The sequence below is a fragment of the Lepisosteus oculatus genome, chromosome 13, assembly GCF_040954835.1.
Source record: "Lepisosteus oculatus isolate fLepOcu1 chromosome 13, fLepOcu1.hap2, whole genome shotgun sequence".
NCBI lineage: Eukaryota > Metazoa > Chordata > Actinopteri > Semionotiformes > Lepisosteidae > Lepisosteus > Lepisosteus oculatus.
The window spans coordinates 10879187-10903714 of record NC_090708.1 but is presented as its reverse complement, the minus strand read 5'-3'; the positions used below and the strand labels follow the sequence as shown (position 1 = coordinate 10903714).

General features: G+C 38.6%; 2 protein-coding genes across 8 annotated transcripts in view; one reads left to right on the top strand and one right to left on the bottom strand.

Annotated features, from left to right (window-relative positions):
- The first annotated feature begins 307 nt into the window (after positions 1-307).
- Positions 308-16805, top strand: ankmy1 (ankyrin repeat and MYND domain containing 1). Of its 6 annotated transcripts, XM_015361135.2 has the most exons (19): positions 308-1011; positions 2668-2814; positions 3203-3669; positions 4865-5081; positions 5353-5517; positions 5907-6286; positions 6758-6929; positions 7340-7480; positions 7579-7731; positions 8253-8360; positions 8985-9116; positions 9545-9658; positions 9929-10094; positions 10399-10525; positions 11345-11392; positions 12902-13056; positions 13777-13887; positions 14988-15174; positions 16511-16598. In XM_015361135.2, exons 1-18 carry the CDS (start codon positions 754-756, stop codon positions 15164-15166), a joined length of 3240 nt encoding a protein of 1079 aa, XP_015216621.2. In that variant the 5' UTR covers positions 308-753; the 3' UTR covers positions 15167-15174; positions 16511-16598. The 6 variants fall into 6 exon arrangements, with proteins under 6 accessions (XP_015216621.2, XP_015216622.2, XP_015216619.2 ...); XM_015361136.2 differs by lacking the exon at positions 16511-16598 and having other exon boundaries at positions 13777-13854; positions 14988-16394; XM_015361133.2 differs by lacking the exon at positions 16511-16598 and having other exon boundaries at positions 14988-16394.
- Positions 16806-18518: 1713 nt separating this feature from the next.
- The window catches only part of gpc1a (glypican 1a), an 87822-nt gene continuing 81812 nt past the window's right edge, over positions 18519-24528 (bottom strand). For both annotated transcript variants that reach the window (XM_006637749.3, XM_015361140.2), the window contains exon 9: positions 18519-24387. In XM_006637749.3, coding sequence (XP_006637812.1) covers positions 24176-24387 — 212 coding nt within the window. In that variant the 3' untranslated portion in view covers positions 18519-24175. The remainder of the gene's footprint in view (positions 24388-24528) is intronic.

Here is a 24528-nt window from a genome sequence, read left to right as displayed (position 1 = left end):
GAGGTGGGGCAGTTTCCTGAGGTATAAAAGCTCTATAAATGTTATATTTGGTAGCCTATAAAAATCTTGGTGCATTTTAGCCTGGTATTTTTTTTAATCAATGTTCAACTTTAGAGTAATCCGTCTACAAATCTGCTGGTGGTAATGTGTAGATTCTGTGCTTTGAACAGCAGAAGAGGAGGGAGACATACAGTACAGTACTTTGCACCATTACTTCAGCGAACACACGCAACACCGAGTGACGCTTCTGTCGTCAAGGAGCGCTCGTATCCACGTTCGAATAATGTCTTGGAAACCAAGCCTGGCAAATCTTTCACCGCGGACTCCGCCAGCGTCAGCGAATGAGCTCCTGTAAAGATAACCTAACCTTATCTGGTTTTGGAATACTAAAAATTGCTTAGGACATACAGTAGCTATATTATTCTATATTGGACAAAATTAAACTTTGAGTTCAAGATACGCTAGCAAGCTTGTTACAAAATGAGTGGTTTTATACTTGGCTCACTTGGCTCTGATAGAAAACGCTTCCTATTTTCTTAAACGGATTGGGAGACAGTCGTCTACATGGATCGGGAGTATAGCGGCGTAGAAATGTTTATAACGTAATACGTAGAAGTGCGTAAATTAGTTCTATTTCTTAGTGTTCAGCGTCGCGCTGGGAGTTCACAAATGATACCGTAGAATAATCTTCTGAGCTAGAACTGCTGACTGTGCAAAAGACACGCATTCAAAGCAGTACACTTGTGCCCGGAGATGCTTAGCTCAGCATCAGCGACAACGTCTCCAACGTGTTCGCCTCCGCTTGCCGGTGTCCGCTCTGCCGAGTGCGCACCTGCAGAGCAAGCCGAGCAGTGCCGTGAGACCGCGCAGGGCTGGTACACCGGTGAGACAGTGGCCGGTAAGAAACACGGGACAGGTGTACAGCACTGGCCCGATGGCTCCCGCTACCAGGGGCAATTTGTCAGCAACCTGAAGCATGGCTCAGGGGTTTTCACTTGGGCCAATGGAGAGGTGGGTCTTTCCGTCGCGTAACTCGTCTCCTTTATTATTATTTTTTTGAACCATTGTGATTGTTAGCGTGTTTTCGTCATTATTATTTGTTAAACCATGCAGATGATTATTTTTTCTTAAGAACTGTAACAACTGCCAGAGACCTACACTGTATCAACAGGGAGAAGGGATCGAACTGAGCGAATGATTATTTCTGCTACTACTGCGTTTGAAACATCTTAACGAATTCTGATTGGCCTATTGAAAACATGCCGGTTGCTTTGAATAACTAGTAATTAGTTAACTGGTAGTTAGTGCTGTGGAAATTGTAATCATAACAAAGTTAATGCATACGATTCACTACGAGCAAATTATTTGTTGAAGGTTTACCCGGTTTGGTTGTTTTTAAGTACTATATAGGCATTAGGAGCTGAAACAGCTCTGGATAAAAACATCATCCAGAAATCGGGGTGATACCATGGGAACAGTAAATCTCCCAGGGTGTTTCCAGTTACTCTCGCCATTGTTCACAAACTCTAGACGGAGGTTTGAACAACAGTGCAATTTAACCGCCTAAATGACAGGCAACCGAAACAAGTTACAGTAGAAATAATAATGACCCGTGTAGGAAATCTGTTAAACTTTCTTCACAACCTTCGTGTGTTTGGAGTGAACCGTGTCAAGCTAAATCACGATGCTTCTGTTAAAATGCAGGATCCTATATTCCGCAAAATTTTACATTTTACATTAGAATGAATTCTGTGCCGAAGCTAAGGTCGCAAACGACAACAAAAATGCCATTGAAGCTCTTCAACGTTATAATGTTACATTAACCTCTTACAAAATACTGAGGCAAAGACCGGCTGCTGTTAGTGCTTTCTTTTCTCACACATTTCTTCCACCTTTTGCTCAAGCGCTACAGATAATAGCAGCACAGTCTGAAATTCAGCAATACTATCTGATTATTTTCACAGCACATTTACAGTATTATTTAAAGTACAAATTGTTTGAATACATACAGTGTTGGGGGAAAAAAGCACAAACCTTGAAAACAATATCAAATAAGAAAATCCTAACACAACATCTTGTCTGTTTGAGTTTTAAAAAATCACCCCAAAATACAGTGCACATGTCCTGAAATACATGTTACAGCAGATCATCAACTACTATTGAAATGGCTAAATCAAAAGAGAAAAGCCTTGGGCTTTAGAAGATTAAAGCAATTAGCATTACCTTAAAGCTATGGCTTAATGTGCTAGTTATTCTCGCTTTTGACTTCATCAGAAAGAAATATAGTGTCTGTAAACTGCAGTTGGCAAAGCACTTCCTAATGCACTGCTAGAAAAACTAACATGATATACTGTATGGCTGTACCTAAAAGCTAAATTTGATTTTCTCGAGTGTCTTGAAAATACAATATTACTATGTACAGAAAGCATTTTAAAGGCAGCCAGCTGCCATCTGAAGCAAGGCATGTCAATCAGCAGGCTGTGTGCCAAAGCCACACTGTGTTATCTGCCAATACTTCTTCTCCACCCGTAGAGAAGAAATGTGATCGGGCTGCTGATTTACAGTATGCAGCTTTTTTTATTTTTTATACTTGCCGTTATATCATTTATATTTTGGAGTAAACCTATTATTTAATCTTAAATAAGTAAATGAATACTGGTGAATCAGGTTTACAGCGGGGAGTTCTGTAAAGATTATCGCCATGGTGATGGGACATATTCCTGGCCTGGGGGCTCCAGATTCATTGGAAAGTTCTACTTGAATCGGAAAGAGGGCTATGGAGCCCTTCACCTTCCAGATGGCACTACCTTTCAGGTAATTTGTCTCCCTGAACAGAGCTGACTTCACTGGGCTGCTAGTGTAATTTTTCCTTTAGGCCGGAAATTGTTAATTTACAAAATGAAGAAAATATTTACGTCAATGAAATGGGAGAAAATGGTTAGAAAAACAGTTGTTTAGTCATGGCCAAAAATTGATACAGCTATGACCCCTTTCTTTACAAAAACAATCACAATTACTGCTTTTCATTTTTTGATTACCGTTGATACTGTATTTTCTGTGATTTAGACACTTTGCAAGTAAGATATTTTTTTAATTGATTGCCAACGCTGTACGGGCATTTTGTAGAGTGTGCAGGCTTGTTTGTCTATACGTCATATCGGATTCCTCTTGTTACAGTAACTCTTGATCTTTGACCCTGTAGGGACTGTACCATGCAGACGAGCGTTTTGGGCCAGGTGTAGCGACATACCCTGATGGGCAGCAGGATGTGGGCCTGTGGCACAGGGATCATCTGCTGCAACTGTGCACTCATCTGCCTGGAGCTTTCACTCTCCATGGCTTCCCTGAATACTGTGAATGTCTGGGGCCCAGGGAGGAGATGGCGCAGGGGGCAAGGGTAGGAAATAAGAGAAATGCAGAGAGGCAGAAAGCAGCTGAGCCCTTCTACTATGACTATAGGAAACTCCTTGAGGATGAGCACTTTATACTACCACCTGAAATTGAGAACTACTCAACGGACTCTGACCATCTGCCCCTTCCCCAGTCCCTGAGGAAGGAGCTGGATAAGCACTTTTTTAAAGTGCAGGATTACAATTTAGAAGAAAGGTCAGCTGTCTCTAACTCTCTGCCCCTTCTTCATCGCATGCAATGGCACATCCAAAGACACAGGTAATTTTCAGTACTCGAATTCACCCACCTTCACATTGCTTAATGTCCAGTTAGCATGAATGCATGAATGAAGTGAACATTTCCTGTGTGTTTTTATAACTTTATTATCATTTTTCATGTAATCCTAATTAAAGAATAATATACTGTAAATGCAGGAGGGGAGCCACTTCATTTACCTTTGAAGTGTACTGTAGCACTTACCGGAGATTCTTGTGGCTACTGTGTCTCACCTAACCTTAAATATATCATGTTCAAAAGTGAAAAACTAAAAGTAAATAAAGGAGTAACTATTAGTAGGACAAAGAAAAAGAACAGATTGGATTTAGACAGGTGACTGAATCAAACCCTTGGGAGGTGCCATGGGATCTTTAATGGTCAAAAGGAATGCACCTTTTATAGCATAGTATCCCCAGCCATCTTACTGGGGCATTGGTTAGGAAATCAGAGGTCTCCCATCACAGGATAAGTTCAGCCTCTGAGACCTGATGAGATCAGGCTACAGTATGGTGATGCAGTCATTTGAAAACAACATTGTTCAGACATACTGTATCTGCTCCGGTACTGACAATCGCTTGTATTTAAAGCATACTGTCTGTCACAATTTCTGTCCATCCATTTTCTAACCTCTTTATCCAGTACAGGGCCACATGGGTAGCCAGAACATAATGCGAGAAGTAAAAGGCACAAGGCAGGGCATACCCTGAATGGGACACCTGTTCATCATAGGGAATAGAAAGACACAAACATGCTTACACTCACACCAGGGTCAAATTTACAGAAGCCAATTATGCTACCATTATGTCTTTGGGCTGTGGGAGGAAACCCCCTTTAGACATGGGGAAAACATATAAATTCCAGTCAGATAGCACCCCAGGAATTGAGCCCAGGGCTCCACCACTACAAGGAAGCAATGCTAGCTGTTGTACCACCATGCTGCCTGCTGTTTCATATATAAATTAAAATTTTAGTCTGATTGGAAGAGAGAACTAATCATACAGTATCTATTCAATTTATTCTTAACTTATTCTTACTAAATAACTCCTTTTTTAACATCAATGAAATGAAGTTCTGATAATGAAGGGCATGGACAGAACTACTGTAAGTTCTGCAAAGTGAGAGACAATCACAGAGTGAAATGATTTCCTGCCTTGAAGGCCAGATCAATCTGATCACTGTGCTTGCATCTTTCTGGTAGGCACGGCGCTGAAGGGCTTGACTGGAATATAGAGGCATTGCTGTCAGGTAGGCGGGACGGATTTGGACCCAAAGGCCCACAGGAGCTGAACTCAGAGCGGCTGATCCAGGAAGCCTCAGAGGGGAACACCCAGAATGTGTATAGGATCCTGCAAGACGGGCTGGCACATGTGGATGTCGGTGATGCCAGTGGCCACACTGCTCTGATTGCTGCAGCTGTAAGAGGACTGGCTAGGAGCTTTCAGAAAATGCAGACGACACAGACAATAATTCCATTCACATATTTAACAGTGGTTTGAGCACAGTGTATGAGAGTAATCACAAAACAATTAATTTACAGCTTCTCACCTTCAGATATGAGGCTTTTCAGTCTGTTTTACTCAACAATGTAATGATTTGAGATGAACATCCTGAGAGTTAAATTATAGTAAGCTGTGGAGATGTGTAGTATGTAGACAAAGAGGAAAACAGCTTTTTCCTGTCTCTCAGGTGAATTGCCACAATGAAGTGATAAACCTCCTGCTGGACAGAGGAGCTGATGTAAATAAATTGAACAGTGAGGGGCTGTCCGCACTGGCAGTGTCCCACATGCTGTACTATCCCTCACAAACATTCCAGCTCAATGTGGCTGAAGGGATGGATTGCAAACCACAGGTGGGTGATCTCACTGTAATCTCTAGAAGACAGGGTACAAGATCAAAACTGTTAAAAGGAAAAACATTAATGGTAATTAAGTCCCTTTGATGTCACAGTCACAGATTAAAGACTGATGATTTTCCAGTTTGCCTGTTTTGAACTAGATAAGTTATAGCACTTTCAAATGTTAATCATGTGTGACTAGTCTGGTTAAGGCCTTGAAGGCATAGACTTCCCAATATTCCTATTTCTACAGGAGTGCATTGCAACAACATTGTACTTGTCGGAGAGAAAATACATTTTTAGAATCATTCAGTTGCAGATCCACCTCTTTGTAGCTGAATTTGACATTAGATCTTGTAGAACCCTGACGGCTGTGAAGTGATGTTTTTATGCTTGGGGTGCAGGAGGAGGAATGTGCTATGAACTGTGAAGAGACTACTGTAGAAGTCGCTGCTCATGAAGAGGCTGACCATGCCACCGATTCTGAAACAAACATGGTGCCTACAGCACGAACTATACAGGTGCAAGATGGCCGAATTAAGCTGGGGTCTGTCTCTTGGCCTGAGTCCCATCCTGCAGCCTCTGGGGAAGGGCCAGAGCGAGACGATGATGTGAAGGGATGCCAAGACACTGTCTTTGACTCAGCCTGCAGTCTGGCCAGCTTTGACATTGATGTGACAGAAGACGCCCTGCAGCAGACAGCCGAGGCCCTGAGCCGCAACAGTCTGGTACAGTCCAGTGGCACTGAGGAGACTGCCAGGAGAATGGCCCTCATGAAAACCGAGTAAGAGGAAAATTTCTTTACTAAAATGGTTTATGAGAACATAGTAGCACTGTAGAATGGAAACATGTATTCACTGATTATTTCCTCATTGTGGTATTTGTGGAAGTCAATTATTATTTGGAAATAAGTTGGCATTTCAGTCAGTGAATGATATTGATTGGAAGATTGCAGATGTCTGGAAGAGAAGTGAGAATTTGGTCGTATTATGGACATCCAAAGCCAGATATCTGGGTTTGACAAAGACAGAATGCAGGTTCTCAGAGGCTGAAAAAAATATTTTTTTTATTTGGGGCGATACTTATTATACAACATCATAGGTGATCAATGTGGTACGGTGAAAATGTTCCAAACGAAAAAGAACATGTAAACTGCACCTATATCAAATATGTCTGTGTGAATGAGTGTATGAAGGGGGTTGTGTTACGAGTGAATGAGCAAAACTAGTTAATATCTTTGCCTTGGTATTGGCAGACACAGGAGCCGGTGGGCGACGATCAAGCTGTTGTTATGTAGGGGGGCTGATCCCAATGCCTCCATTGTACCCATGCCTGTCCTCTTCCTGGCCATTAAGGCTGGACACACTCAGGCTGTGCGTCGCCTTCTGGAGTGTGGAGCCAGGACAGACATACCTTTGCCAGAGAAGGTAGCATTTTAATTTCTAGTATCACATTACAGTAAGGGTTTGCTTCTCGAACAGTATACAACAGGTTTTCATCACTACCATGGTTAGCTAAAGATACAGTTCTCATTAGCTGAAGATGGCAATAAAATTATGTAATGTTTTACGTGATAAACCTGGAGTTCTCTGGATATGTACTGTATACATCTGTGAAACAGCAGAAGTGTATCCACAATGGTCTACTGTTAATATATAGTTTCAGATATGTCTTATTTACATTACTGTCCTTACATAGCCACAATTCTGCCTCCTCTATTGTCTTTGATTTCTGCCCAGTCTCTGTCACTAATTAATCAGAAACAATCAGCATGGTTTTGTGGAATTATTTTAGCACTGTTTTTGGTAGTTCTTCATATTTCCTTGTTCTTGTGTAGAGAAAGGGCCTGTATCCTCTGCACATTGCTGCTGCCCTGCCAGGAAAAGAAGGGATTAGGATCACAGAGCTGTTGCTGCATGCAGTATCTGACCCAGATGTACGAGCTCAGGATGCAGATGATGTCTATGAGCTTGATAAGGTGACCTTGATGTCATGATTAAAAATGGATTCTTCTAATGCTTTTTTGTTATTGTAATACATTTCAGTAAAAATAAATGATACTTTCCTGTTCTGCAGGGTTTGAATTCTGATTCCCCACCTGGCTTCAGTATGAAAACCTCCAGCCCAATCGGACCCCCCATCCAGTACTACTCTCCCCCTAGTGAGCTTCCTCAGGAAGGGGGCAGGACCCCTCTGCACATTGCCTGTCAGCGAGACACCAATCACACTGTGAGTTTTAAGGCTTTGCTATCTCAGTGTTAAGGTGCATTCTGCATTGGCTACATAGTTCTTTTAAGAATCCACTGCAGGTGACATTCTGCTTTCTGAAGTTTGAACACACTATTTTCCCTCAGAGAAATGTTGTTGATCCACCATCTACAAAAAATGCTCTCTACAGTTAAAGATATAATGTTTTCCACTTCATGAAGCTGTTTCTCCATTAGACAGTAAACTGTTTCAGCTTGCCAAGTTCAATGCCAAGTTCATTTTAATGCTCAATGGATTACATGTACAGTAATTGGGACTGGTATGGCATTACTTTCATTCACTTTAACATCAAAGGACAAGGTTGTAAATTAATAGCACCAATGTTTGAATTGAAGTGCAAAAATAAGACTTCAATGTAAACTATACAGATCTAGAGCTTTTCCAGGAATAATTTGAAAGATTATACATGAAATAATTTTTAAAGTTACTTGGGTAATTAATAAAAAAATAATGATGGGTTTCTAATATATGTTCTTTTTCAGAATGCCAAGGATGTGGTTCGCCTGTTATTATCCCACAAGGCCAACCCCAATTTGCTGTGGAGTGGCCACTCTCCACTGTCTTTGGCTATAGCTAGTGGCAATGACTATGTAAGTAAGCAGCTAAAATACTCTGTACCATCTCCAAATTAGATGCAGAGCTTAAAGCATACTGAATATTAAGACCCATGGCAGTTTTTGATACAGTATGCAGTATTGTGGATCTCCTGGCATGCAAAAACTTTCTGAATTCAGCATATTTACTTGCTGAGTTAGAACGCAAATGTAATTTGTGTGTTTGGAGAAATCTCTACCTCCTCCCACAAATAACACACATCATATCCTAAATTGCTGGAGTCTGGTGGAATTTCATAGGATAAAATATAATTTTCTTCATTATTGTTTTGTATAATCTTGTATTATAATTTAGAATCAAAACATTTTCGTACACAATGGAAAACAGATGTTGAATTGGTATCACAGTTACTATGGAAAGCTGAAGACGTTTAAAGGGTTGGGAAAGCTTGTTTTTTTTTGTAGAATTGAAACAGAAGACAAGCTTCCTTTTAAAATGCTTCTTAGGAAATTAAATGTTTTGCCTAATTTGACCAAATTCCACCTTAGAATGCGGAACATCAGTATGAAAAAACAGTTTTTGCATGAGCAGATTCGGTAGTTGGAGATTTAGGTGCGGTTAAGAGCTGTCATTCCCCTTTCCCTCCCATGTTTCCGCAGGCCGTGGATGAGCTGCTGGCCGGGGGAGCAGACCCCAATCTCCCCCTAACGCGCCGAGTGGGCAGTGTTCTCTGTGCCACAGTCAACATCTCCTACGATTCTTGTCACAACGCACGCCAGAAAGCAGCACTGGTACAGAGCTTTCTTTCCTTGAGTGCACATCTCTCTGCAAGATCATTAGGAATGTATTTCGCAACACATAAAAATGAAAATATAACTGGTTCTGAGACAACACCAAAAAACAGAAAAAATATTCCTTCCACAAAAAGTTTTTGGTGTCATCATCAACTGTTGATACAAAGATTTGTAGCTGGTGAGTGTATTTGCAAATCAGGTTAATCCTGGTCAATTAAACGGAAGCATCACACCACAATGTAGTTTGTTTTTTTGTGTTTGTTTCTTGCTGTCAGATCCTTAGACTTTCCTTGTGATTTGGTGGTTGAGCATCTGAAATTCATATTTCAGCATAAGCTAATAAGATAAGAAAAAATGCTCTGTATGTAATGATTTCCACAAATGATTCTTTTGAGTTATTAAGTAATAGTATTTGCTGTTTTTAGATAGAAAAACTAATTAACGCTGGTGCCAACATACTGATGCCTGTCATGATTGGAGAAGGAAAAAAGACAGCAATGGGCACTGCAGTAGATTATGCCTACTATACCTTCTACCAGGTATGAATACAACCTTAAGAACCATACAAACATATAAAAAATAACTTTTTGCTTGAAGAGTGAATTTAAAGTTGCCAGGTATGAAATATTTTCAGTTAAAACAACAAATAGCAAATAGCACGGACCCATGACTCTGGAGCTGTTATGGTTGGAGTTTTAATACCCCTGTCCCATGTCTCCAGGAAGATGTACACATTTGTGCTGTATCTTTGAAAAGAAATGATGATTTTAGGAAATTTATGATTTGGCCATTTTTTTTTTTGTCTTCAGGACTGGCGAATCGCCCACATTCCGTATCATGCTCTCACCTCCAAAGAAAGAGAGGTGTACAACGCTCGCAGGCAGCTGCTTTTCCTGATGGGGGACCTGCTGCGGCAGGCCGTTGTGAAGAAAGACCGGGAGAGGCTGGAGATGGAGCTGCAGCAGGGAATAAGGAGTGGGTATCCAATACTGAGGGATGCAGTCTGCATTGACGGTGTAAACTCAGAATTTACAGAAAACAAAATTCTGTAGATTCCTGTTGGTATTATAACTTGGGAATAAATGGTGTTAACTAAAACAAAAAAACATCATTTTTCCCCCTTGTGAATTGCAAAGTCAATCTTGAATGCATCCTGTAAATGCTGACCTCAAATCGACTAGCCCAATTCATTAAATAGCCGAAGAAGTTGAGGTCAGTACAGTACAGTATGTGGTTGTGGGACATGTTAAGAAGCCACTTGTTTCTGGGTTGTGTTCAGGCTGCAGCCCGAGGGAAAAGTTTGTGTACACGGGGGCAGGTGCCACCCCACCACAGCCCAAGACCACCAAAGTAGCCATCACAGAGGAAGAAGACAACAAAGACGTGACCTCCTTACTGGAGCACAGGTACTCTAGGCACTTGCTCACTGTGGAGAAGGCTGGTAACGGCGTACGATCAAGTGAGAGCCGCATCCGCCATTTTATAAACCTGGAATGGAGGCAGCTGTGGGTGCAAAATGTTCCCTAAGGCACTGCTGTTTTACTGGGTTTCTTTTATGCATGGGGTACACTAGATGAAAATAAAGCCCCAGCAAGATATTAAGCATGTAAAAGCTCTCCTCCAGTCTTAGTTATAGTCATATTTCATAAGAATGATTTTTATAGGATAAGGAAACTCAGCATGATCCCCCTAACTTTTGGGGTGCTATATGTAAAAAGTAGCATTTTATTCATTTTGAAAAGGCAGTCTTGAATATGATCTAAAATAGTGAAATGATCTGCACTACCAAGTCACTAGAAGAATATTTAGAAGAATTCAAGTAGGTAGCTGTGTCAGCACACCTGAAGAAGGCTCCACAGTTCAGAAACAGTGACATGGAGACACTTATGGAGTCTGAAGTGTTGCACAGTTCTGAAAAGAGATGAAGTTGAGGGTCAGAGAAACCAATGTAAAGGACTAACCTAACAGTGTATTTTCTGTAATTATAGTGTTCTTACACTTCTTGGACAGAAGTGTTCCTATAGCTGACATCATCCACATTATCATTATTGGTTTTAGTGGACTTTAAGAATCCCTGGGTATTCCTACAGTAGGTAAAGGCAAAGATGTAAGATGATTTATTGAGTTGTTAAGATCTCAGGCGTTTTCATTAAACTGTTAGATATCTAATTTCCTAGTCAAATGTTTAATCTAGTATATTCATTATACTGCCATTTTAATTCCAGAAGGGCAACTGAGAGTAAACATGTTCCGGAGACTGAGAAGAAGATCAGGTACTGTAACCTTATTTACCCTTGAAGAAAGTTAAATATTTTGATGTACATGATGTACTGTACATTAAGGAAATAAGTAAAGGCATTTTTATGTATCCAGTCACTGTTTTGTGATGTTGGATTCAGCCATGTATTTAAATATAAGCCAATTAAATGCTATTATGTGTGTTAAACCTTTGAGTTTAGTGCTTTTCTTATGTTACATTTCACCGATATGAGTGCAATAGACTTTCAAATATCAACATGCAATAATATAAATTTCCACTAGATGGAGACCAACACATTTCTAGCAGAATGAAACTGTCTTGGTTGGTAAGCATTATACTGTTTCTGGACAGTCCTACATTTTACACCTAACCAGTGAATAATCATTCTTAATACAACCTGCGGATTTCTTTTGCTCCACAACAGTTTTAGTATTTAGTATTTTTAGTAAAGGTTTGTGACTGCAAATTCTATGCTATTACTGGGAAAATTATTACTTTTTTTGTAGTAGGTGCACTCATTCAAATTATTGAATAGAAATTCAAAATACTGATTAACATTTTTTCAGCTAGGTTGATCAATACGGGATCCACTGTGACAGTCCAAGCCTAGCAGCTAATGTACATGCTTATGCTCAAATTTTCACTAGGTTGTAGATGTTATCTTGTGGGACATTTTCCCAGAAGATGTACACTGTAGAGCCCTCATAAAAGCTGGACAAGCATATGCCGGTTCTGATCTCTGAACTCTGCCACATGTCATCTTTGCTGAGCCTACAGATGGGGCTTAAGTCTGGAAAGTAGGGAATCTCTTGCACAAATATCACATTTTCATCTTGCAAGACCAGCATGAGGGCATGATTTGTCCAGCTGGAATGCTGTCACATTAGGAAGAGCCACAGATCTCCTGGGAAACGTAGCAATTGAGGTGCCAGAACTTGATCATTGTAGTACTGTGCTGCCAGGTTCCCATCAGGTGTAACAAGCGAAGAGACTGCTGCTACGAGCATCACACTTACACCTCATCATTGAGTGGTGTGTTGTTTACCACAATGATCTGATAGCTCCGCACATCTGCACCTTACATTCCAATCTCCATCAGGGTGGTCTCCACAAAACCACAATCTGTTGCTAAAAAAGATTTAGGTGCTCTGCTTACAAGCCCACCTAAGGCATTGCGTCAATATACTGTTGGCATGCAGTCATTGTTCTTTTGATCAATGGGACATATTGGTTCTTTATCATGTTTTTTTTTCCAGAATCTAACCCCGTGTGACATTCAACACTTCAACAATTCATAACCTGTGGCCCTTTAAGTCTCTAATGAGGTGGTTTAGTGCTAATGCGTCAGATGCACTTTGTGAGTGTTTTGGGACAATAACAAGTGCTGAACCCAATTAATCAACATCCAAAATCCATCCACTATTTTGCCAAAATAATTCATAGAGCCATATGTTTGTTTGGATACGTTCTTTCTGTATGTACTGTAGATGCTTTTCATTGTTTGCTATTTTGTTGGCTCCAGGAGACCCCTGTTCAGGTACTGCTACCAGTGCGGGCGCACAGTGGGAGTGGTGTTGCTGCCATGCAGCCGATGTCATGAGGTTTTCTACTGCAGCAAGACCTGTAAAATGAAAGCCTGGAATGAGAGACACAAGGAGGAGTGCATCCGTGTCACAGGTGGGGTGGGGGGGGGTACTGGCTGTAAAAGCAATTCAATCTCCGCTTAACCATCTATAATGTCTTCTGTAATGTCTTGTAGCTTGTAGCCAGGTTGTTATTGTTCATATATCACCAAGACCCCCTGGGAATATGAAGTAATGTCTTCTGGAGAAAAACCGTTTCTAAGAAAACTATGACCTCTACAGGATATGTATTTAAATTTGGACTCTGGGTTCAAAGGGTTTTGTAGTCCGTTGTGAACTGTTCCTTTTATCCTCCCATCCACTCAGAAATGTTGGCCCCCCCAGCAGAAAATGAGTAATGGAGAAAAACGTACTGCAGTGCTTTGCTGACAGTATGAACAAAAAAACACAGCTTTGGACTTTGTTAATTAATTTATTTTGGAAGTAGAGAATTTGGGGAAAGGCTAAATCTACCTTGTTGAGCCAAGCAAACCAGTTATTTGCTAAGTGGCTCATAGCAGTGGGCTTTTGCATGTGGCTTCTTTCCAGGCTGTGCCAGTAACAATTTTCTCTGTACAGAAAATACCACAGGCCTGGAAATTGAAACTTAAATGGAGAGTTAAGAGACAGAACAGGGTAAAACAGGCAATGTATTTTAACAGACAAATACATTTAGATACTTAACCTAACAGGAGGTTAAAAGGGAGAAGTTTCAAGTTTGATTAAAGGAATGCCAGTAATGACCATCCTATAGTAACACTACTGTTGTTTGTAGAGCAACTAATGAAGTCTCCAGATAGCGTGGCAGTACTTGGAAAATCCCAACTGAAGGACCAGGCAGGGAAGAAAAAGAGTAAGGACAGAAGGAGCATGGGATTCGCCTATTGTAGGAGCGTTTTGAAAATGTTTAAGAAAAACAGTGTGTTTAGAATGGAACTGTAGTGCCTAGTGAAAAGCACGGAGAAGAGATTGATTTATATGGTGCTTTTGACCACTAGGATCCATGGTGATGCTGAGGGCAGGGCAGAGGCCTGGAATACTGCTGCCGACACAGTCAAAGCCTTGTTGCAGGGCTGCGCCATTCACACAGATTTTAGGGTTTCTTATGTAGATACTTGAAGGGACATGCCACCGAGGAGTATGGGGGAAGGGTGGGGTGAGTGGGGCTGGGAAAATATCATGTTCTTGTGCTGTACAGTATGTTGTTTGAATAATCAATAAAACACATTACCTCAAAATACAGCTGATAATCAACATGCACATCTCCAAACCACACATTTATGTACTGTGCCAGCTAATTTCATTTTAGGAGTAAGGCAATTACATTTCCCCTGTTGACATATTGAAATAGTGGCCTTTAGAGACTAAGGTATTGAAGATCAATGAAAAACCTTAGGTTTCCTTATGTAAGGAGACCAGATGGTTCCAAGGTTATTTGGAGCTGGGAGGCACTTCAAATTGCAAAAAGCCCATCTTAATCCATTCAAGAGAGATAAAGGATCTTGGTGTGTTATAATGGGAGGTTATGGAATATGGTTTTGCCCAATTAATGTGCTGTGAAGTAGCTTAATCCACATCTAATTAGCTTAGTAATATGTGTTTTTTGATTTTTCTATTACTCTTTCCTCTAAATAGGAAGTACGGCTCATTACTAGTCTTTAACTCTGTTATACAAGTATGATGGATACAAATGTGATTGTTACAGGAATAACTTTCTAACCTATTGGGCCTTCAGACATACTGTACGACAGATGTTGCATTATATTTTATGCTTTGTTTGCTGAAAGATAGAGTGCATAATTGCATCATATTAAGCTATTGTAATCGAAACAAGGGCTATTCAATTTTTATAAAGTTATGGAACACTGTTAATGGATCTGTGGTTCGCTAACATTTCTTTGCAACTCTTGCAAACCAGGAGGTTTTTCAGTACTGTTGGGCAGTATTCAAGGCAGCGGAGATGAAAGAATCATGTTTTATCTGTAGGTAAGACCAGGGAAGCATGCAGTTCTCCGCAGAAACTGAAGACATTTCAGGTGCCAAACCCCCATCATGCACACACGCCAGTAAGTCAGGGGAAGACTCATGAAAGCCACAGGATGGAAAAAAACCCAGGAGAGACACTGGTCACAGAGGGCATCACTGAAAACTACAGCTTCAACTGAATCACTGGGTGAACGCTGCAAGAGTTCTCCAATAACTGTCCATGAAAACTCTAAATGCTGTACTAAGAATAGTTGTGTATCTAGGCTCACTTGGAGACTTTTGTTCTACAGCACATGTGGCTTAATATTTTTTTAAAGAACCACATTTATGTGAAACCATTATCTTTAACTATTGTACTGGTTTTGTTAATTTACTATATTAAAATGGCTAGACAAGCATCTACAGTTGTGCCAAAGCATTTACACAAATCTTAATGTTTGCATGCAGAATATGAAACCAGACCATATTCTTCTGAATAACATTTACAGAAAGATTTCTACACTGTTTCAAAGAGTAATTTGATACACATTAGATTAACTATTTTTCTGCCATTTGTTATTAATAAAAAAATTGAAGTCCATCCCTCTTCTAGTACTGTTTCTGCTAATAAAATGAAAGCAGAACCCAATATAACCCAGGCGCTACCTAAATGGTGCACATTTTCACAGCACACTAATTATACTAAAAACGTACCAGTGGGTATCAAGAAACAAAGAAACACAAAAGGATTTTGCAGGTTGTTCTCTAACACTCAGCAACATCACTAGCTGTTAGTTCAATACTTTTGTTAGTCTCCCCAGCATGAGACATGCACCCATTCCAAATACTGTAGACTCCTTAAATTACATCTTCAAACTTTTAAAACCTGCCTGTCCAGTGTGTGTGAATAATTTATTTGCTAATCATACACCTATAATTAATATTGGTCTGTAGGTGAGATTCAGACTTTGTTTGTCTTAGGCTTAGGCATTACTATCACAGGAGAACTTGATATACTGTAATTCCTTATCCCTTTTTAAAGTCTGTCAGTACACTTTATCAATCCTTCTAATTATACAGAGTTGAATAGGATGGATTAGTAACGTGCTTTTCACATATGAATATGCAATTTATTTTAAGACAATGGTCTTTACTTTCTGAAAAGAGAGTGACTTTTTACAATGTTGCTATACGATAACAGTATCTGATCCTACACATAGTCGTGTTGGAGCAAGATTGTTTTAAATCTACAATGGCTAAAGAATAAAAACACGTCTGATTGTACCCCTGTATGTAAAGTATACAACTAGAGGCTAGGATGACTAATAATCAAAGTCACTGTGACATTTCAGGTATGGTGAGCACATGACTCCTTGTTAGCTTGCACTGAAACTAAAATAAATTATTTAATATTTGTGCGTTACATAATTTTGGTGCTTAATGATTATGCACATTGAATTATGATCAAACATTCAGTGTTCCTGGCATTGATTATGCCACAGTACATGAACATCTGATCAATGTACATCTTTTATGTATTTTAGAGCTGCTTATGATATCTGATCTACTTGTCTTTGAGAAAAGTCCTGGACAAGATTGGAGCATGAAGTGGCATCCCATGTGAATACCGGGAGAAAGTACAAGCTCACTGCAGAAACCCCAAGGTGGAAATGAACTAGGTCTTTGGAGCTAGTGTACTAATCACCACTCCACCATGCCATGCAGTACTGTACTGTATGTGATCGCTTAATTAAAATGGGGTAACTGCTGCTCCCCAGCAGTTAGTCCCTTCATTTAGACTTGAAATTTCAAATGTGTTTCATAAAAAGGTTTTGATCAGCATCAGTGACTGATATCACTTATTGTACAATATGGGTTTAAGAACAAAGCTTTAGGCACTTGGAAAACTTCAAATACTGTATCTGTATGAAGTGTTCTACAGTAAAACATGATTTAGACGAGCCTCTACTTTAAGGAAAGTGCATTATAACCTAAAGACAAATCCACCTTTATACAGTGCCTGCAAAGTTTTGTGGTCACTAAAGTATAATGAACTAGTGATTATGTGACTTTCAAGGTTATCTGAATCCCATTTAGAGACTTGAGCAGACATATGCCAATTAGATGTACCTGTTTGTGCTTATAATTTTGTCATCTTTGAAAGTCAATAAAAAAAGAATAATGGTGTAATTGAAAATGTTAATAACCTTGAACATTCAAATTGCTTGAACTGATTGGCCCATTAAATTGACAACTGCACAGGCAGTGCAGATGAAAAGATGTTATTGTGGATAATTTGTTAGTTTTTTTTCAGGATGCCCCAAAGAACACAAATAACTTACCAGATGCTCTGCAATTAATTTCTAAATACTGAGAGGAAGTGATGCATTTCATAACAATACACACTACAAACCACACGTCAACTGAAAAATCTTTCAATATTTTATTTTGAGGTTGTCACGTTTAGTACAATATCAGAGAGTTGAAAAAGTACCCTTATTTTTTTCATCTGTAATAAAATTAAACCTGAAATGGTTAAACACTGTTAACAGGTGAGATCTCTTCTTCTTTTTTGTTGATAGATCAGGTAGATACTATCATACGTCATCTCATTTAAACGATGATACCAGTGCTTTTCTGTGGTCAGTTGTCCCAACATCTGGACATACTGTGTGTATATATACTGTACATAACCGCCTTTTACACTAAATAGGTGTCTTCAATATGTAAACAGGTAGGTAGCCTTTAGGATAATTTTGGCATTTACAGACATGAACAGCTGTATCCTTTTTTTTCAGCTGTGAAGACATACACTTGCAGATTTAGGAGCTTACTCTTTTTCTGTGCTTGGGTTCTTGACAAAAAAAAACGTTTATGTCTCGGAAGAAACACTCGTATCATTGTACTCATTACCACAGCAATTCAGTCATTGTGTCACTTGGAGAAAGGATGTTTTTGCTATACAGTGAAAGTAGTGGAGAGGAATCATCATCAACTGTACAGTATACAAACGTTTGAGTTTTTAATGCAAACATTTTGGAAGTTTGCAAAAATGAAACTTTGTTTTTCCTCGCATCCAACAAGCACTTTAGGGCTCACATTTTTCAACCTGAAGATATTCCTTTTGCTGAATAATAACATACACTGTAGGATGTCAACTGATGATATTTGTGATATTTAATCAATGCTTGTAAAAACATGTGTTGTGATGCTTCTCATTTAACATGTTTAAGGGAGTTTACAATCTGTTAATTGGTAAAAGAAGTAGCAAGCGCCAGACCCTTACTTTCAAGCACAGAGTCGAAATGGTTTCTTTTGCCATGCACAGTTTTTCTGTCTTAGCTGTACTGCATTTCTCAAAGGTGTGCTGGACCCTTGGAACACATTCTGCATTCTTACATATTCCCTGAGCTGAGTCACCTGTCTAAGAAAGATTTATTGGCCAGGCAACTTACAGATATTAAGATATAAATAATAAAGCATCCTAATTTTAATCTTCAAGCAGCACTGGTGACGATGGTAGAGGGATTTCAAAAAGACCAGGATAACAGATGGAGAGAAAAAAGCTTTATTGAAATGGAAATATTATATAAAAAATAGAGAAATAAATCCTGTTGCCTTGTTGTATACTCAGCAGATGTTAGTATAATCTTGGTAAATGTCCTTAGGTTATCTTATTTCTTTATACAGAAATGGCAGAACTTTAATATGCTATCCAGTCAGTATTCATATGAATCTGAGGCTATCAGTGATCATCTGAAAAAAGTCACACATTACAAGAATGTCTTCACAGGAAGTGCCAGAAATAATTAAGCATTTTTGATATTTAGTCAGAATTCATTATTTTGTTTAAATTATTTTAGAGTGCTGCATCTACAATTTCACATGTGCAATCACATGTATCCTAATTTAGAATGCCCAGCTCACCATTTAAACATAATCACTGTATTCTTGGAAGAAACAAGTAAAACAATTCTGATCCAAAGACTTGTGCAACTAACCAATGATGTTCCCAGGCAATTTCACTCATGAGCACAACCATTATCACAATCACAGGGGGAAATCTAGGAGCTGAGCCTTCATGTTAACACCATGACTTTTTAAGAAACAGATACAGTAGATCATATCCTTGGATCAATTAGCTACCAGCAACCAAACAACCTAGAAACCTAGAAAGATGTTTCTTGTTTATAATCTTTTTTATATTCTTACATGTCCAAAAGCAGTACTTCTGAAATTTCAGATACAGTATGAGCATACCTGCAACTACATCAATCCTTTACACTTTTATCAGTCTTTCATATAACAAAGTTTTAATGGTTAATACCATCTCAATGTCATTTACAGGCATGACTTTAGATCAGTAAAGGAAGCATGAACTTTATTTCTCAATCAGTTGTTTCTGGTGTGATGCAGCTTAATTTCCTTCCTTTAAAGCAACAGAATCACTTCAAGGGAAGTCAATCTTCCTCAGTGATGTGAAAAGATATTGTTGGAAAACCTGCATACAGCTCTGTATGAATAAATACTAGCATTGAAAAGTGAACAATACTAGCTATTGACACAATAAACCCCCATATGTTTAGAAACCAAAATGTATACATTTCTTCAGGATATATGTTGGAATTTTTATTATTGAAAGAAGAAAAATGCCTCTTCATTTTACATAGTTTGTCATACACAACACACAGACCTGAAAGAGTGCTGTAATACTAGTGATGTTAAACTTTTTATGACCCACTGAGACACAGTGTTTCAATAGTCTGCTGTGGTCCCTACAGACATTTCCTTATACATTTTAAAAACAAACAACAGCCAAACAAGCACTTTGAGGCACAAGGAAAACCTCACTCCTATTACAGTGTTAGATAAAACATACACAGCCCCACTGGATATTATGTTTAATTTTGTCACCTTAAGGCATGGGTGTACCAAACAAACCCATTGACACTTTCAGGGCTTAAACAAACTCTTTGTGCAACTGTTTGCTATGCTATACCATGTGTTGAGAAAACAGGAGGACATATTGATGGCCACAGTGCATTAATTAAGTATATTAATGACTGGAAAGTGTACTTAATATTGCTGTCTACTGAAAGAAATCAGCTTTTACAATACCTTGGGAATGGATCACAGAGTGGAACTTTTTCAGCTTCTGAAGGAACCAACTGTTCAAACTGTAGGTTGATGGCAATGAACAGTGGGATGTTGTACATGAGGGAGTTAGCATAGACTTATGGCTTTGCTCAAAAATACATTTACATCACACAGTAAGAAATAGATTTTGGGGTTTGCCAGTTATGAAAATCCATACTCACATTTTGATGTCGAACATTTTTTTTGCCATTTTAGTTGTAGCAGACGATGGAAACTTTCAACAGGAACTACCCTACATTCCATGCATTCTTCAGACCCATTGAAGAAGGTACAAATCCAGATAGGGAGGTAATGGTGATTTTTCTTCTTTCATTAATGGTTAACTTCCATTAGGTAGTTGCTTATGGTAATTCAATCTCAAATGCCTTTATAAACATTTATTTTCATTTCAGACAAACTTGGGTGGAAAGGACCAATGCCATGCCTATGTAAATAAACTACTTAAATAATAAAAATCACATTTTTTCCTGGTTATTTGCAGATATGAGAAAATTAAAATTCAATTACTTTAATCTAGGCTTCAACACAGCATTGCGCAATGCACATACTGTATAAGCTGGAGGCCTGACGGCTTTTCTTCAAGCTGAAGAGCATTTTTCTTTGAAACACCAAATAACCAACGGTATTGGTTAAAAGAGAATTACTTTTGGGGAAAGAACGTAACATAGCCTCTGAAGCATGAAACCTCCAGGATTGCATAGCACTTTGGGTATCACTCATGTCTGCATCTGTAATAGCCATTCCTCATGTGATCCATCTGACGTGTTTACATCAGTGTTGCCTAAAGATGTAAATGCAAGTTGTGACAAGACTGAACAGGGAGAAACTAAGGTGTAAACACTGACTTGGACTTCATTATAGGAGCAATTATCAGTACCTTTGAGTACTTTCCCAGAGGGCAGGAATAAAGCCGAGCTTTTAGTACCTCAGTGTGAATTACTTATCAGCCACAGACATCCTCTACATCCTATATCTCCACATTCTTCACGACAGAGTGATACTAACTTACAGTAATTACACTTGCCCCTTAAACAGATTGAATGTACAATCTCAAGACATTAGGCAGAACAAAACCCAAACTATGTGAGAAACGATGCAGCCTTGTGTCATAAACAGTAAGATCAGAACTGAATAGGGCTCTTATTTACTTCCTTTGCCAACACTGCCCCTTTTACAGCCACAGGAGGCAGGAAGACAACGTTCTTTCAATGCACTCCTTGATATTGAATTTATTTTTTTAATTTATTAAACTAATATGGCTTGCTTCCCATTTATTTACAAATCAAATGACCTTGGATATCATGTTTCAAGATTTACATTTGATTTTTTTTATTTTCATACTAAATTTATTGGGATGTGAAGGGCCTTGGTGTTTTAGCGACATGGATTGTGCATTTAAGAAATATAACGCCGGGATAAAGAACAAACATTTCTCTGTTTAATTGAAGACGAAATACTCTGAATACTCAATACTCTATCTCCCTTGAATCTTTGAAATAATAAACCCTGAACAATGTGCAGCAGAATCTGTCCCACAATGGTCCTATGAACCACAGAAGAGTGGCATCCCAGATGTTAATGTGTTGGGTGAAGGGTCCTTATTGTTTGTTTTCCTTGATTTATAATCATCAAAAGGGGTAATCTGATCACATAGCTGATACAGATTTTAAATTAACCAGAAATTTAGTTTTCCTGAAAGATAAGTTCAGGATCTTAAGTTTTCTTTTTTCCTTCTTACATTTAGGATTGGCAGTGGTCCTTCTCTGGTGTAATGATAACAGATAGGAAAATGTGAAATAGGTTTGACACAATCATTTTTAAGGACTTTTCACATACATTTGACACAAGGTTTTAGGAACAACAGCACCAAACATATATTCTAATTCTCCATTAAAGCAATGTCCCATCACATCTGTAAACTGAGAATTTTAAAATGACAAAACCATAATCTAAATTCCAGAATTGAATTTGACATTCTCCAAAGGCTAAATATACTGTATATAACTCGTCTTTAGCATATAGTATTACAGATTTACCAACTTGTGGCAGGTATCTACTGTACATATTTCTCACACAGATATGCTGCTTGTTAGTATATGCTGTTTCTTAGTGTAAGCATGATATAATGTGTGCTTACTGAAACTGAGTTTATGTCTGGAGATCTGTGTGCAGAAGTTAAGATTAATAAAATGATGAGAGTCTGTGTGCAAATAAAATCAATTCTAAGCATGGTACTAATTAACATTTAGGACTGAGAATGAGCACTTAACATAAAACATTAAGTAAATATTTAATATTAAATAATAATATTAAATATTAAGGATGAATCAGACTCCTTTTGCTCAAGTTTCTTTGTGCAATCGCAGACAACAGCAATAAAAACAAAACAGTTAAACTATTGCTGCACACCAAGGCAACATACTGTAAACTATATAAAGGCTTCAGTTAGAATTTCTGTTTTGCGTGTTCACATGAGGGATAGTTAGGGCATCTTAGTACAATGGGCAGCTTTCTGTGGGAATGTATTGGTACTCCATATCACACACTTCATTTTCTAGATAGTATTAAAACACTTTTTTTTTCCAATTTTAAAGGTGGCAGAAGTCTGATGTGGTGACAGTTGTCTTAGTGCCACAAGTACTCAGAAGCCAGACAACATTTAAAATATTTAAAAACCCCTTTCACATTTCATCTAGACTTCCCACAAAAAACAACAAACAATTCTTTTTTGATCTGGAAAGACTCCTCTATAAAAATAACAAAACCGAAACGATCTGTATACATTATTTATTCCATCTTCTTCATCGTACCTGAAGGTGCCGGTTTGAAGTTTAACGGATAAGACTAACAATAAAGAAACCAGGCTTCACACATCCACTGACTTCTCTGAACTGACATCATAGACTGTACAGAGACAAAGACTGCGTGATGTCTAAAGTATTTGTTATAGTACCAGCCTAACATTTCTAAAGAAATGAAATATTAAGAGAAGCAGATAGACAGCTTGTATTTTGTAAGTGTGCTTGCAAATGCAGAATTTTTTAAACAGGTTGACAAATCTTTTGTTTACAAAAACTAAAAACTGGGAAGGTATTTATGGCCTCCCTGCACTGAAAATTACTTTTGATTCCTGTTATTGGCTAATACTTGAATCTGACATAATGGATTTAGATCTCCAAATGTTTAGGTCTTCAAATGCAACCCCTAGGAAGTGGATAACAAACATTTTTCCTTCTGCATCTCATAATCCATTAAAAAGTAAGATCCTGGGAGAATATCTTTCTATCTCTTTTTTATCCACAGCTAATTAGTAGGGCTGAGCAAAAACTTTGAATTTTCAACATTTCATACACCACTCTGCATGTCCTAATAAAAAGAGGGAAATCAGAAAAAAAGAGCATTGATCTTTTTTAACTTTGCAGTTCTCTTGTAAAAGAATTGAAAACATTTCTAATGTGCTGGATAGGCAATATTTGTCATGGTTCATTTACAATAAACATAGCCATAAAACACAAGGTTAGCAATGTATCAAAAGATAAGTATGCAAGTAATTTGGAATCAAATGGTTATAATATGAAACTTAGTATTTTGGCCAGTTCACTTCACTACTCAAAAACATTTTTCCCCCAATGGGTTTCCTTTCCTGTAATAAATAAATATACCCAATACCTGTTTGAAACAGTGGAAAAACAAAAGTTTATCTCAGCACTACTTCAAAGCCTTCTCAGAGATCAGATGCTTCCAGGGACAAAATTCAAATATATATATATATCTATAGAGTATTTTTAAAACATTTCTGAGGTACAGAATTTTCAGAGAACCCAAACACCGGAAATAAAAAGATGCCAAAGACCAGCTCTAATCGTGCCATATATTAAAAAAAAAACTAAGAATTTTTTATTCCTTTTTTTCCTCCAAGATAAAAGATAGTCCATTCATTTATGCTTCTTTTTTTTGGCAAAGTTAACGGCTTCAACCTTTGCCCCTCCCCCTCTCCCATCCCCAACCCTTGTCCCCCGAACTCAGTCCCAATTGGTGACACAGCCTGTCAATTACCGCCTGAAAAGCACCACAGCCAATGAGAGCAGGAGGAGGGTGGAGTGGGGAAGGGCTTGGCTGGCTGTGCCCTTGACGACCTTCTTGTTCTCGGCAGGAATGGCGTACTGTATCGGTTGGTCTGTGTTGGGGATGGTGTTGCGATCTGTGCTACGGGGGCACAATTCCTCTACGCAGGCGCCACTTCCCGAGCCACTGACATCATCACCTGTAAAAAGGAAGCCAAGAGACAAATTCATTTCAGTATATTTACACATAATGATATCCCCTTGAATAGCTACATACCGGAAGGCTTGTGCCTTTTTCTCTACCTGTGTTGATATAAAAATCTGCAACTTAAAATAATCTG